Raw genomic sequence first — 15,736 nt, 5'->3', positions numbered from 1 at the left:
CTATTTCGGGATTTTAGAGATTTTCGGGACCAATCGAATTAATAATCGATATTTTGTCAGTTTTGTAATATTTTTTATCGACTTTGTTATCGATATTTTTATTGATTCAGTTATCGATTTTATAATCGATTTTGTTACCGATATTCTTATCGGTTTTGTTATCGATATTTTTATCAGTTGTTTATTGATATTTTTTTCGATTTTGTTATCGATTTTTCTATCGATTTTGTTGTCGATATATATCGACTGTTATCGATTTTGTAATCGAGTTTTTGATAGATTTTGTTATAGATTTTACTATAGATTTTGTTGTCGATATATTTACAGATTTTCTTGTCGATATTTTTATCGATTTTGTCATCAATATTTTTATCGGTTTTGTTACCGATATTTTTATCGATTTTACTATTGATATTGTTATCGTTTTTGTTATCGACATTTTTATCGGTTTTATTATCGATATTATCTCTTTTGTAATCGATTTTGTTATCGACTTTCTCGATTCTGTTATCGATTTTGTAATCGAGTTTTTGATAGATTTTGTAATCGATTTAGATATTGATTTTGTAATCGATTTAGCTATCGATTTTTGTATCGATATTTTTGTCGATTTTGTTATCGATATTTTTTTACGATTTTGTTATCTGTTTTGCTATCGATTTTGCCATCGATATTATAAATTTTGATAACGATATTTTCATCGATTTTTTTATCAATGTTTTTATCGATTTCGCAATCGATATTATCATCGCTTTTGTTATCGATATTTTTTTCTTAGTGTGTGCTTTCGTTTTTGACTTGGATATGATCTTAACCATATTTACCACGTATTCTACGTTTCACACCAAGACGAAGGCGCTGGACTGTTCCTTTTTACGGTCGTTATCGAAACTCCTATAAAAAAATGCCGAAATTTTGAACTCACAGAGACGTGTTTTTTCAATTTTTTAGCAGTTGATAAACTATTTGTCGTAGAAAATCAGTTAATTAATCAAAATGTACGGAATTGCCTCGGCTTTACATTATAGTGTGAAATAGATTTAAATAAAAAATTTTTTCCATTAAAAAATTTCATTTTTTTTTGGTATTAACACCGTTTGATTTGTGTTTCTTTTTTTGCATTCTAAATAGTTTTCAAACTCTATGGAGTGCACTGTTAAAGTTTGAGAACGGAAAACTAAAACTCTTGAAGTTACGAGTTTTTCATGCCTGCGTAGCACTGGCAGTTCATGCCTGCGCGCTGTTAAGTAATAAAAATTATATTAATAAATGCAATTTTCTATGGCACAAAATTATTTATTTAAATCTATCTCTCACTAAACAAGAAAGCCGAGATACTTACGCACATTTTGATCACTTAACTGATTTTCTCCGACGAATAGTTTATTAACTGCAAAAAATTTAAAAGATACTTCTCTGCGAGTTCAAAATGTCGGAAATTGTCTTTTCGAGATTGTCGAATATCATGATGAAATAAAAAAATAAGCGTCTTCTTTTTTCGATAAAGAACGCAATAAAAATATTTCACACAAAAAAAAACCTTGAGGTGTAAATTGTATATGGAATGACCCATATGTAAGTATGTTGATGAACTTAACGAGCCAACGCAACTTGGTGTTCAAAAACAGATAAAAGAAAAACAACGAGTATTGTAATTTTTAGGTGTTCTAAATAAAGTTCCAGGCAAAATTTTGTCCATTTTACGGCAAAATTTTCTTTACAAAATATTAGGGGGCCTTAACATTAAGTGAACCTTCAGAGAAATCATATCGCACATTTGCTGCAAGAGAAAAAGGTTTTCTCTTTTTCTATGTTGTGTAGAAATTGCATAGCTGCATCTGTTAACCATAGCTCATTTGAAGAAAACTTGTCTTCATTTTTATTATGGGAGCGTATGTAAACTGTAAACTTTATAGACATTTTTCGCGAGTTTAAAATTTTTTTGAATTATGGCACTCTTGCAGCAAATGTACAATATAAAAAACTAATCTCTTGAAGAAAAAAATCAAGTTATGGCATAGCTTGGATATAAAACCAGTTATTTTATCAAAAGTTTGGTATTATTTTTAAGAGGAAATTCAATGTATTGTCTATATGTAAATATACTAGTATATGCTAATGCAAGCTATATTCATACGTAAATATTTTTGTAAATACTTATATAAACTCAATTTTCCACTTGAGTGTTCCTATAATTTTAACTGTAAAAATAAATTTAATATTTTATATGTTTTTATGTGTATGCACATATTTATTAATGTACACTAGGGCGGAGTAATTAATTTTCGAAGGAGGTTTATGCATATGTATACGAATTCTACTTTCGATTAAAAGAAAAAAGGGTGAACAAACTCCCCCCCCCCCAATTTTTATAAGAAAAATCAGTTTATTACAATTTTTCCTGAACGAAATTAATTTTTCATTTATAAAATTTTGTGTCTTCTTCATACCATATACTGTTTTTTATTTTGAAAACTGGGAGGGTCATCCGTCATTTTTGGTGTATGGTTTGTACGCCATTTTCGCTTAAAATTAATCGCAGAATTTTAATTTGCTATACACTTTTTCGAAAATTTTGCTCCGATAAAATTACTCCGCCCTAATGTGCACCCAGTACTTCTCTAGAAATAGCTAGATGCTGGATATACATAATAGTCAGAATAGACATATCTACAAATTTTTTCTATTCAATTTCGATTTGAATTTCTTATCGCTTATACATCACCTTTTCACTAGGCATTAAAATGGCAAAAAAGTGTATCAATTAAAAAAGTCAAGTGTCACATTGTTTGTATGTATAGTATATCAGTGATTTTCAAAATTTTACTTACAAATACAAAGTACAAAAGTATTTGGGATTTCATTAAGGTCCGACCGAGCGTTCGGGTTCGCTTGGCGAACAGATCGGGCATGAAGTTCGGGTGCAGATTCGATTCGGCTTCGGCCAAAATTGGCCGTGTTATTTGACCAAAAAGTAGTAGAGAAATTTTTACAAATTAAAAAATTTAAACTTTTTTTATTTTTGTGCCTCTGTGGCGTTTCTGCGACTTCATTTTATTGCTTTTTTGATGGAAACTTTCTTATTTCTTGGCGTTACTTTAATTTTATTTCCTGCCCGAAGTTTTAATGCCCGGGTTTTTTGTACTTTCCACTATTTAACTATCCAGTAACTTGCCAGTAGCCAAACTTCAGAGAGTAAGCGGACAATTGCTTCTATTGAGAGAACATGCAAGAAAGTACGAAAGCGCAAAACCAGCAAGAAGTTGCAAGTTTTACTAACAGCTGATAAATTTATTATTTTCCGAAGCAACTTTCTAAGAAAAAAAAAATTATTTCCTATCTTGTTATATACTTAAATAGATCTATTTTATCAATCGCAACTATAAAAGCTTCAGAAACTTGCAGGTTCAGGTGTCATTTTCGCTCTCTCAATTTACTCTCTTTTGCTGGTTTCTTGCAAGCTCTTGCGCACAAAAACGCCATCCAGTAAAAAACAGGGCTAACTTATTTCAAAATTATTTTATATAAGAGCGTATTAGACGTGGCAAGATTTCTAACTTTTCCACGTAATTCGATGTAAAATTGAGCCAGACAGAGAACTTTCTGTGACATTTCGGAAATCGGTTTCAGAAATAAAAGTTGAAAAATGTGACTGCAATTGAAAGAGCGAAAATCGATCTGGTAAATATATTTCAACTTGATCGTGCTGCACTAGCGATTCTCATTTCTGCTGCAAGTGCTGTCAAACTAATCGAGTGTTGCCGTGTGAAACTAATCGCTGGTGTGTACGAAATAATAAGGGATAATATAAAAAAAAATTTTAAATGCTTTTAATTAATTATTTTGCGGAATTTAATTGTTTAGTTATAAATAATAAATTAATCTACTGTACATACAATGCATACATTTATATATATTTATTAATATTTTATAATTCTCCAATATTTTTTATGATAAAATACGTTACGCTCGAAAAATACTCATTTGCATTTACATACATATACATATGTATGTATTGTATTTTTAAAGGGCAGTTGTATGTAAATTATTGAATGCATATTTATATGCCTGTAAATTTCTGTAAATACGTTACTGCATATTTAATGTATACGCATATGTGTGACCATTATCCTGTTTGTGTATTGCATGCCATATGCTGATGCTTGATTGTATATAGTTGTACGTACATAAATAGTTATTCAAATTTTAAAGAAAAATATATACGAAAGTATTGCTATAAAATTGCATGGCATGAAAAGTTTCGTTGAAAGTTACACTGTTGTGCATTTGAATGCAACATTTAAATTATTTATTTATATATGCTTTGTTATTTTTGTTTTTTTTTACAGTTACTTAATTCTTTTCTTTTTAACAACCACCACGATTTTCATTAAATAACATCCCACAATAACATTATTCCATAAATCGACAATTGCTTTGTATAAATAAAAAAAACTATAATACAAATTTACTTCACATCCTGCTTTCCTTTTGGTATCTTTAAGAAAAAGAACTAAACAAATCCCTTAATTGTTTCTCATCACACAATGCGTGTGTTGAGTGAAAGTTGCATAAATGCGATCGGCCTGATGTTGAATCACAGCCTACCCCCATGCTTTCTGTGTTCACTACATTGTCATATACGCTTCATTACCACACGTACTAAAATATCGAGCCCTAACCGCCAAAATAACGTAAGCGACATTTTTTTCAAAATTTTATTTTAGATGCAGAAATATTCCTAGAGCATCTAGATGCATTTCTGCATCAAAAATAAAATTTCGAAAAAATGTCGCTTACGTTATTTTGGCGGTTAGGGCTCGATATGTTCCGAGTGCCTGGTATCACTATGTATTACACAGTTACTATTATTCAAACCATGTAACTATATGTATAAGTTTTAGCATTTATTTGTACTAACTTTCTATTTTATTTCGTTTCGTTCGTTCGTTCGTTTTGTTCGTCTCCTTCTTCTACTCTTCACGTGTTGAAGGTACATGAAGCTGATGCCTGTTTGGTGCTGGCCAATAAATATTGCCAAGATCCCGATGCCGAAGATGCTGCCAATATTATGCGAGTCATCTCAATTAAAAACTACAGCGAAGACATACGAGTGATTATACAACTTATGCAATATCATAATAAGGTAAGTGCATATGTACATATTAGGGATGTTGCGGTTGTAGAATTTTAGACATCCGCGGATGCGAATGCGGATGCGAATATCTAACAGCTAACATCCTCGGATGCGTATGCGAATGCGGATGTCAAGTATTTAAAAAAAAAAAAAATTAGAATCAAGCATAATGGCGAGATCGTTGTTTAAACAGCGCTGACAAGCCAAACCAGATACATATATATGTTGTTTCAGAATTTGGAGAACCTGTAACTTTATCAGCACTTTTCGATTTTAGTTTTTGTAGTTCATTTTTGATACTTTCTTCTGCGACTGCTTTGAAAAATGTGTGCTTATAGCGAGCAAAATAGATGGATATGGAAAATAAACTGTTTTCAAAGTCGTGGCTGCCAGCCGAATCGGATCAGAATATTGTTATTTTTTTAAGCACCCCGTTTTTTGTAAGCATTTGAATAACAGATAGTTGCGTAATTCTTATCTAAATAAAGGTTAGACGTATAGCTTTTTAATTATTTGAGCAACGATTCTCTTTAGAGCTAGACGTTGATCATATCTACTGGAAATCCCTATTGAGTGAGCTTACTCATTGCACCCAAAAAAAAAATCGTCTCTTAATTGAAGAGAAACAGCAATCAAAATGAAGAAAAATGGGCACGAAACAGCACTAAAGAAGTTTTATCCTCTTTTCATGCCCAACATTTCTTCAAAATAATAGATTACATCCACGGTTCCATATTTTCGTGTACGTTTTTACACATTCCAAAGAAAAATTACGCATTCGGGAGAATTTTTTACTCATTCGGAAGATTTTTCGACCTTAAAGTAAGGAAAGTTTTTCTTTGATCCAGAGATGGATTTTTGGTTCCGTGTGACTTTAAATAGCAGAGAAGGCACAGTTTTACCACAGAAGTTTTTAGCCAAGGATCCAATGTAAAAAAGAAATATTACCCAAGAAGTAAACAAAACTACTGTTTTAAAAATGTTTGCCAAAAATAATTTTCCCAAAGAGCCCCATTTGAAATTATTCAAACGAATATATGTAATAGGTGGCATACGCGGTACGGCTGACTCGCGAGTCATTTGTGTACCTGTTGACTCGCCTTCGACTACACCCAGTTGAATCATTCCGAGTTATGCCGGGAGTCATGTTGGTGTAACTAACACATATTTATTTCCACAAACTCTTCCGAACCGACTCACGAGTCACACGCACCGTGTATGCCGCCTACAACATCAAAAGCCAATCACGAACATTTTGTTAAGAATTACAGTGCACACTTTCTTCTTTTGTGTCTAGTAGTTTTTTTTAAGATTGGTCCAAAAAAAAACATAATAAAGAAAGAAGCCAAAGCAGGTATTTAAAGCACAGAAAAAAAATATCATTAAAATTACTATGTTCTCTTTGACGTACGTCAAAGGTCAAGTAGGAGTGGGACCTTTCATGGTTGCCCATTGATATCTCGGTTATATAGCTTAAAAAATAATATTTAAAGACATTTTTATCAAAGTTAATAGATATGACATTTGACCAGTTTTGTTAGACAAATACTCCTACGACCACAGGCAAAAATATTGGCTACAATATGTAATTTTTGACTTGACGTTTCATCAAGTCATCAGCAATTTGATCTATGTTATTTTGATAAAAACATATTAAGATGAAATTATACGTTTAATAACAGCGCTCCGTATCTTCTTCTTCATCGCACTTGGCATAACCGCCGTTTGTCGATTTTGACCGAGACCAAAGAGCTTCTCCATTGCTTCTCTCCTGTTCGAATTTGCGCCAGTTGGTTATCCCGAGCGCAGACAGGTCCTTCTGCACTTGGTCCTTCCATTGCGTTCGTGGGCGCCCTTGCTTTTGTTGTCCACCCATGGTGGCGGAGTCGAAGGATCTTTATACCTTAGCGTCGTCATCCATGCGTTCAACATGTCAAAGCCAGCGTAATCGCTGTATTTTTATGCGCTTAACTACACTCAGAAAAAACTCAGACAAAAATATTTCTCTCAACACATGGTGTGGTAACTACAACCACCAAATCATGTGTTGAGAAAAACATATTTAGTTGACGTAACCAAACTCTTTTCTCAGTATATGTCCATGTCGTGTTCATACAGTACGTCATTCCGTCTTCTCCGATACCCGTCGTCCAGGAAAACAGGGCCGTAGATCTTGCGTAGAATAGTTCTCTCGAAAGCCCCCTTCTCATCTTTGTTCGAAATCGTCCAAGTTTCTGCGCCATATAAAAGGACGGGCATGATGAGAGATCTGTATGCAGTTTCTTAGCCCATTCAAATTTAGTATAACAAAGTGCAAGTTTGAGGTGGCTAGCACTTACCATTAATTTTTAGCAATTTTTTTTGTTGGAGGTGTCGCCCATTTTCTCCATATAAAATAATGGTTGAAAATTTTTTTATACGGAAAAAATGTGCGACACCTTCAACAAAAAAATTTCCCAAAAATTAATGGTAAGTCCTAGCTTACTCACACTTGCACTTTATTGTACTAAAATTAAATGGGCTAAAAAACTGCATACCCAACTTTTTTCTAGAGAGCATACATAAAAAGTGCAATATTTGAATGAAATTTTGCAGAATTTTCTTTAATTTTGCACAAGGTTTGGAACTTTGATTTTTGGGGTTTTTGTTGTAGAATCAATGTAAAATCAATTTGCTGAATCCTAAGCCAATCTCCAGTCATCAACAACATAAGGTACGATTAAGGAACGGAACATCCGAACAGCAAATTGAGGCCGCCGCTCTAAAGTGGCTAAGAACCATTTTTGGCAAATATTTTTAATTGCGGACTACGGAGGCTGTTTATGACAAAAAAACTTCTGATCCAGAGCCTACTATAATTTTTATACTGAAAAGAGTGTCTTAAGATGGAACGTCCGAAACGCAGGAAATGCCCATTTATTTAAAAAAACTTTAAAATTTCAAGGATATGATTAATCCAAAATTATTAGTGCATTGTCGAACAACATTACAAATTTAATCAGAACCAAATCGCTGGTCGAACGACGCCGCAATATTTCGCCCAGTAAAACACCACCGAAACGAAATTCGCATCAACTAAATGACAAACGAAAAATCTAAAAATACAAAAGCGAAAATATGAAACCCCAAATTTCGTCAGACGAAATTCGTCGCCGCTTTGGTTGTGTGCAATCTCATATACTACGATGTGTACTAATTCTGACACCGAACTTTCTATCGATGAAGTTCGCTCAGTATCACTTCTTTTGTCTCATTTGCTTCCATATAACGAATACCCACGATTTTTTTTTAATATGGGAGAAAACCGCAACATCTTCGGAAAAAAAGAATTCTAAAAATCAACGCTAATTGTTAGCCATTTGAAACTTGTACCTTATTCTAATAGAACCAAATGTGCTATAAAACTGTATACTCAGAATCTTTCTCGGAAATGTAATGAAAAAAGCTCGAAATTTTTACGAAAGTTTGTTCAATTTTTTTTTTATCTTACACAAAGTTTGAAACCTTTGATTAACACGAGCTTTGTTAAAGAACTATGCTTTGATTAACAAACACCGAAATTTAAAAAAAAACAAAAAATTATTTTAAAATGGTTTCGCGAGTGTATTGATTTTTTCTGAGTAAAATGTACTGCCATACGGTGTTTTCTAAATTATCTTTTTTACATATCCCATTTCAGGCGTATTTACTTAACATACCTTCATGGGACTGGAAACAGGGTGATGACGTCATTTGCTTAGCCGAACTTAAACTTGGTTTTATAGCGCAGAGTTGTTTGGCGCCAGGCTTCTCAACAATGATGGCCAATTTGTTTGCGATGCGATCGTTTAAGACTGTAAGTATTCGCAGTAACACAACTTAAGTAGCGACTTAACTTTAAAATAACGGCCAATAAAAAGCAATATGAACCTTTTGTATTAAAATTGTCTATGTGTAGAGAACTAAATCTTCAAGTCTGGCAGCAATCAAATATTGTTATACAAGTTTATTGTACTTTGATAAGCCGCAGTACAAATAAATTCCTCGGACAAGCCGAATTTACAATAACCTCTTTCTCATTCACTTGGCAGTCATGCGCTGTCAAAATAGTCTGATCTTGTGAAAAATAAAAACTTGACACATTTTATGTTACAGATTTTTTGATTTCAAACCTCCTTATGAACAATTCAACGCATTTTTTTTTTTTTGTTATATACTAAGTAACATTCAAAGTATTTTAATCCACTACCTATATATGTACCTGTAGTCACCAGACATGCAGTCTTGGACCAATGATTATCTGCGCGGTACCGGCATGGAAATGTACACAGAAACTTTGAGTCCCACATTTATTGGAATACCATTTGCTCAGGCCACTGAGTAAGTTTTCGAACGCAGGCATTGGCGTGTGTCTATCAAACAACTTGCCTTCATAAAAATACAAATACATTCTCAGCTATTCGTTAAACAGTATCTCTATCGTATGATACAATGTTATTTCTACAAATAAAATTAAACTTTTAATTTTATTTATTGACACATTTACATACAAATAAATATTTATTTCTTATTGGCTTTATTCCTCATTTATTTTTGATACACTTTCAAATAAAATTTATCTACAAACAAACAAAAAAAATGCGCACCTCTTTTCGCAGCCTGCAGATAAATTCTGAACTGCATATTTATGTATATGCATACTAGGGCTGTGCGATTAATTGATTTTTTCATATACAGCATGATACAATAATTTTTAGAAGGTAGTTTCACTTCTTCTTCTTATCCGCCATGTTAGCTATCTGACAGAAAACGTGTTTCGTATTTTTTGTTGTACCAACTTTTTCAAAAAAAATCCAGCTTTTGACGTTGGAAAAATAAAACAAAGAAAAGCCAAACATATAAGTAGAGAAATTTTCGATTATTTTGTAATAATTTTCTTCATAAAAAATTAACTGCTGCTTTCGTGGATATTGCAAAACGGAATAGATGTAAGGACACAGCTATAAGAGCCACCGCACACCACAGACTTTATCGGCCGCCTATTTTAATGATAGGGCTCGCTTGAAATATGTACATGAAGATGTATGGAGGGGCGCACATTACACCAGCTTAATCGCTCTGACCAATAAGTTGTGGTGCAATGGAAAGACTAGCGAGCACATCTAAATTGGCGGCCGATAAAGTCCGTGGTGTGCGATGGATCTAATCCATTATAAACAAGAAATACTGCTGTTATATTTTCAATTTTATGATTTTTATTCATGTGATTAGCAGTGGCAAAAATGTGTGTATAAAATACGTATATTTATATTAAAAATTAAGTGATCAAGTTATGAAACATATAAATCTTTACATGTTCTGTTAAAAAATATTTAAAATAACAAGCTATAATCCCCAAGTTCTATATCGTAGCAGTGGCCACATTGCGTGTTTGTCACAGACACGGTTTATGTCAAAAATTTTGAAGTGAAACTACCTTCTAAAAATTATTGTATCATGATATACAGAATGTAAAAAATAAAATAAGCATTTTCCAAAGCAAACTCTTTTAACGAGCAAAATTATTATTTTTTGAGTAATCACATTGCATGTAACTCGATTAATCATCGTTTTGAGTAATCAAAATCTTGATTACTCGAGTAATTGATTAACCGAATAATTGATTAACCAACTTGCTCGAGTAATCGAATAATCGCACAGCCCTAATGCATACATATGTATGTATGTATATGAAATTTCTCTGCAGGGTATAGCATACACACACTCACATACACATGTATACTACATACATACATACAATCAAACGACTAACCTCTTAAATGTCCAGTGTTTCGTTTCGTTCTAAATGTTTTTTCCGACGTCATTCTAATTGTTGTTTGACGATATTTTTTTTCTTTTCTAATTGTGACTTTTATTCGTTGTGAGTAATTTGAAACAGTAAATAAATTAACGGCAACTCACTAGTAAATTGTAAACACACAGCCTCTTATAAATTTTACTTTTCAATTATACTCCTTTCTTCGCAAAATTTTCGTCTTACTCTTAAATCGTAAACTGGTAATTGCGTTCTGTTTTTATTTTCAGTTTTTCGTGGTGTTCTCAGCTGAATTTTAAGTGTTCTTCTTTTTAAAAGCCTTCGATGTTGTGACGTATTTTTAATAAGAATAATTCAAATCAAAAACTAAATAAGAAATTATGAAATTATTTTACAACTTGTTTTCTGATTTTTTTAATTACGTGATATGTTAATTGGACGTTAACCAACTAATGCAAATTATTATTTTAATAATCGTTTGAAGACTTGCACTGAAACTTGGATTTTACGTATGGCATTAGTGACTAAGCCCAACCCATTTAGAATTTCATACTAAACAACTGCGTACTAGGTACCAAAGGGCCGTTTGCACCACGTCTAGCACTAACTGGAGGTACATCCTTCAGTTAAGCACATCGACAGCTTTATCGATCACATATTATGGGCGGGATACCGATGCTTAACTGGAAGTTAGAATTAATCAGACATGATGCGAACGGCCCTTATAGGGTAACCAGAATGCGAATATATAAGGTTGAACCGTAAGGCGGCGCTGGTCTCGAAATATTTGTAGAATTTTGTATCATTCGTCCGACCGATTTGACTCATATTCGGAACATCTGTACGTACAAAGCACGATTGAGAGAATACAAAGGTTGCGCCGATCTCGGACCGCTATTCCTCTCTTAACGAATTTGACAGAATCGTTGTTTGCATGACGTCACACTGGTGCAACTTGTTTACGTTTTCCTTGCAACACTTTTTCTTCTTCTTCCATTCTTGCTCACGTTTTGGCATTTCTCTCTCGCAATTGCACCAGTGTGACGTCACGCAAAAGTTATTCTCAAAAATCCTCTCTGATCGGCGCAATCTTGTATTCTATCATTCTTGCGTACAAAGGACCACATATCGATGGTTCTCTGCATCAACTTCGAGTTTTCACAAACTCGTCCAGAAAAATAGTCCGGCCGACTTCGGCTTAGTGAGAAGCAAATATTACTAGCTAAAAATGGCTCTCAACAGCCTGAGAATCAACCAAAGAGACACAAATTGACCAGTTTCGGGCACATGCGGGCGAGCAAAAGAACAGACTTGTTATGCGTCCTGGTTTCAGGAATCCAAAAGTTGGCAACCCTGGTTACTATCAATATAGAAGTATTACATACATGGGACATTAGGACCAATAAAGGCCCGGTTAAGCAAGACCTGGACTTGAATTGATTTACCTAAAAACTTAGAAACGATTACTTTCCGTGTCATCTATTGCTTTTTCTCTCTTTTATACTCAGAACTTGTATTTATACACGCAAAAGTTAAAACGATTAATTTTTTCAATTGTATTTAAAGTTTGTTTTTCGATTGCCTGAAGAATTGCATTAATACAAAATATCATATTTGTGTGGCATATCTGGAGGAGTTTTATAATAAAATATTTGAAAAAATTATGTGGCAGCATGATTCTCTCACGGCTGTCTTTGCACTTAGAAATCAAAAGTCTATAGTTCTCCAAGTTTCTTAGTGAAGTTGTTTTTTTGTGTGCGCGCCGCTCATTTGCTAGATATACAATTTTCAAGTCAAGTCAAGTCTAAGTCTTGCATAACTTAGCTATAGCTAATTTTTATATAATTTAAGGCCTCATTTTGAAATATAAGTATTTTTAGTTTTAAGGTTGCACCACACCGCACATACAAACAGAGCAGCCGAAATAGGAAAGAAGAATAACAGCGCTATAATTTTTAAATTATGATTATGGAGGGAGTTTCTGAGAGGTAGTGAATTCAAAAAAAATATAAAGCAAAGTGCACTTTACTATTAAAGTTTCTAAAGTCATTTTTTAATGTACCTCGCCTATTGGAGTTCGCTCTCCCCCTTGTAAACACTCATTCTCTTTTAGTTTACTATCGGCGTCTACTTTAGTATTGTCCAAATTGTATTGTATAAATAAGTTAGATATAGGACTTTTATTTTTATTTTTTTCACGGTAGACTTTCCGCTGGAAATGCCCATGTATATGTATGCACATAAAATAAATAATATGCAATATAAAATGGAAATTTAAGAAGGATTCAGCATTCAGCCAAAAGTTGACGCTTTTCTGGACAAGATTTGTTTTCGATAGCAAAAGTCCTGTTTGTCTCAGCTCAGCTTTTATGTAGCTAAAAGTAAGGGTTTCAATGCAAATACATGTCATGCACCTAATACAGTATACAGGTATTGTAAATGTTTTCGATTTGTCATTTTTAAAAACAAGAAATAGGAATTTCATTAAAAATGAAATAAATATGTATCTTTCTTTTTTTCCAAAATTGATAAAATTTAGTATGTGGAGCCTAAAAAATTTCGTAGGATGTGGGCACAAGAAACTCCTTATTATCTTCCCAATTGGACATTTTTGGCGTCAACGAGCAGGGTACACCGAATCAAAAAATATTTTTTTCTAAATTGGCGCCTATTTTTCTAGAAATAGTGGGCGATAATTTAAATCGATTTTGACGTTCTTATACTCTGAACTGCATAAAAATCGGTTCCACACCTTGGGAGCGATTTCAAAGGTTAGACTTATTTTTGGCGCCAACAAAAGGCAGTCTAAGAAACTGTATAGTGAAGAGGGCAAAAAAGTGACTAAAATCCTTCACGACTAAAAGGATTACTATTAAAACTATAATGCACGAGGTTCCAAAAAAAAAATTGCATATAACTTTTCATTAAAGAACAACAATTCTAATATTTTTACAATTTTATGTACCTAAATGATAATTTCTAAAAATAAATGAATGTAAATGGGTTGGGCTTTTTTCTGTTGAAGTACTCACGTAATAACGAACACGTAAATTTTTCACACAAAAAATGTTGAGGCCTAAGTACACAAATGATTTACATTTTCATACATATTTACATGAGACATCAAAATCTTGTAAGCAGCAACAGCACTATGTTCTAACTTGTACATATGTATTAGATATTCTTTACTTCTGCCAATAAACTATGGCCTTTAAGAGGCCCTTTCACATCCTCTTCTCCATTTAGAATATCGAAAAATCAAAATTAAACATATGGGCCAGTGTTGTTGCTGCTTTTCCCGCATAAATACCATGTCGAGCACATAAAGTTCGATTCTCTTTCATTGATATTTTGTGATAATTTTATATCATACATATGTACGAGTACCAATATTATCACTTTTAGTTAGTTTTTATTATTTATATTCTCACTCAAATACATTTTTTAATTTGTACATAATCAGAGCAAACGTATGCTTACTAGGCTGGGTCGCGAAATAAAAGCTTATTTCAAGTGCTTTTTGGCAACTCAACAATGTTCGCTCTAGACCTGCACTAAAACAGACCTCAAAACTAGTTGGACAAAGGATTGACGAAAATTCGTTTTCGGATATCAATTTAATATTGACATTAGAGTTATGATGAAACACTGTTTTGTATGTTTTAAGTGCGTGACTGGTGCGGACATTTTTATGACGCCCAAATTTTCTTTAAGTAAACTTTATTCCTCCGTACGGCAACCGACCCGGCCTAATGCTCACTTTTACAAACGATAGCCTGCTCGCGTGCTAAAGATCTTTTAATTGTAAGTTTGATCTACATACTTATACATACTTAATACACTACATACTTATATAGTACAAAGCTATTTTTTTTTTTGTTTTAAGTAAAAGTAATTGTATGAATGAGAGTGCAAAATTTCCTACTCCGCCACCAATGATTCGCTTATTTAGCGTTTGCAACAAATATGTAAGAAGCATGGTCCAGTAAGATCCATGTTACCAGCCTTGCATTCTCTATTTTACAACCTTGTAATAAAAAAATAAAAAAACTTATAATTGCCTGCCACAGTCATCGAAGAGTCTAGCTTTGCATACCCCTTTGATATTGAAAAGTTCGCTCAAGAAAACTATCCTCTGAAGTACAAGCGTGCTATCATACAGAACTGCCACGCCCATGCAAATAAATGCACATTCTGTAAGCAACTACAAGGCCAATGATAATTGCTCGCCTGATAGCGCCTGATGCGTCACATCCCTGGATTATGCGCTGCAGCAATTCGCATTTATGTAGTTTCCTTAGACTGTACTTCTGTAGTGCCGAATGTATGTAAATATATAAGAATTTGCTATAAAACTTCTACTTTAATTTTGGTTACTAAATCCGTACCGCAATCGAATCATTTTTAACTTTCAGTCACCAGATACGCAGGCCTGGCAAAACGATTATCTCCAAGGTACCGGGTGTGAGATGTACACCGAAACCCTCTCACCTTCATTTACCGGCATGACATTCCCACAAGCCAGCGAGTAAGACCCGAAGCAAGCGAATTATCTACTTTGCGTTTTTAGTTTGGTTTTTTAACTACTTACTTTAGAATAATTACACCTTTTTACTACAAAAAAAAAAATATATAAAAAGTAACTGCTTTTTGCTTAGAATTAACTAGAGACGATATAAACATATAATTTAAATATAAAAAAAAAAATAATAAATACTAAAACCACAAGTGAAATGCATCAGCTGAAAGAGAGTGAAAATATTTTTCTATAAACATCTAATTTTTCTAAGAAATTTTTAAAATTA

The 15,736-nt window shown here is 33.1% G+C and overlaps 1 protein-coding gene across 1 annotated transcript in view; it reads left to right on the top strand.

Moving 5' to 3' along the window:
- LOC108368091 (calcium-activated potassium channel slowpoke-like) overlaps positions 1-15,736 on the top strand; it is a 59,809-nt gene that overhangs the window by 5,800 nt on the left and 38,273 nt on the right. Inside the window, exons 2-4 of the mRNA XM_017622854.1 lie at positions 4,994-5,146; positions 8,817-8,972; positions 15,347-15,459. Of these exons, the coding sequence (XP_017478343.1) occupies positions 4,994-5,146; positions 8,817-8,972; positions 15,347-15,459 (422 nt within the window). The remainder of the gene's footprint in view (positions 1-4,993; positions 5,147-8,816; positions 8,973-15,346; positions 15,460-15,736) is intronic.

This window comes from Rhagoletis zephyria, unplaced genomic scaffold, assembly GCF_001687245.7.
Source record: "Rhagoletis zephyria isolate East Lansing unplaced genomic scaffold, Rhagoletis_zephyria_1.1 Rzeph_scaffold_02949, whole genome shotgun sequence".
In the NCBI taxonomy this organism is placed as follows: Eukaryota; Metazoa; Arthropoda; class Insecta; order Diptera; family Tephritidae; genus Rhagoletis; species Rhagoletis zephyria.
The sequence above is the reverse complement of the archived record's forward strand: the minus strand, read 5'-3'. Positions and strand labels throughout refer to the sequence as shown.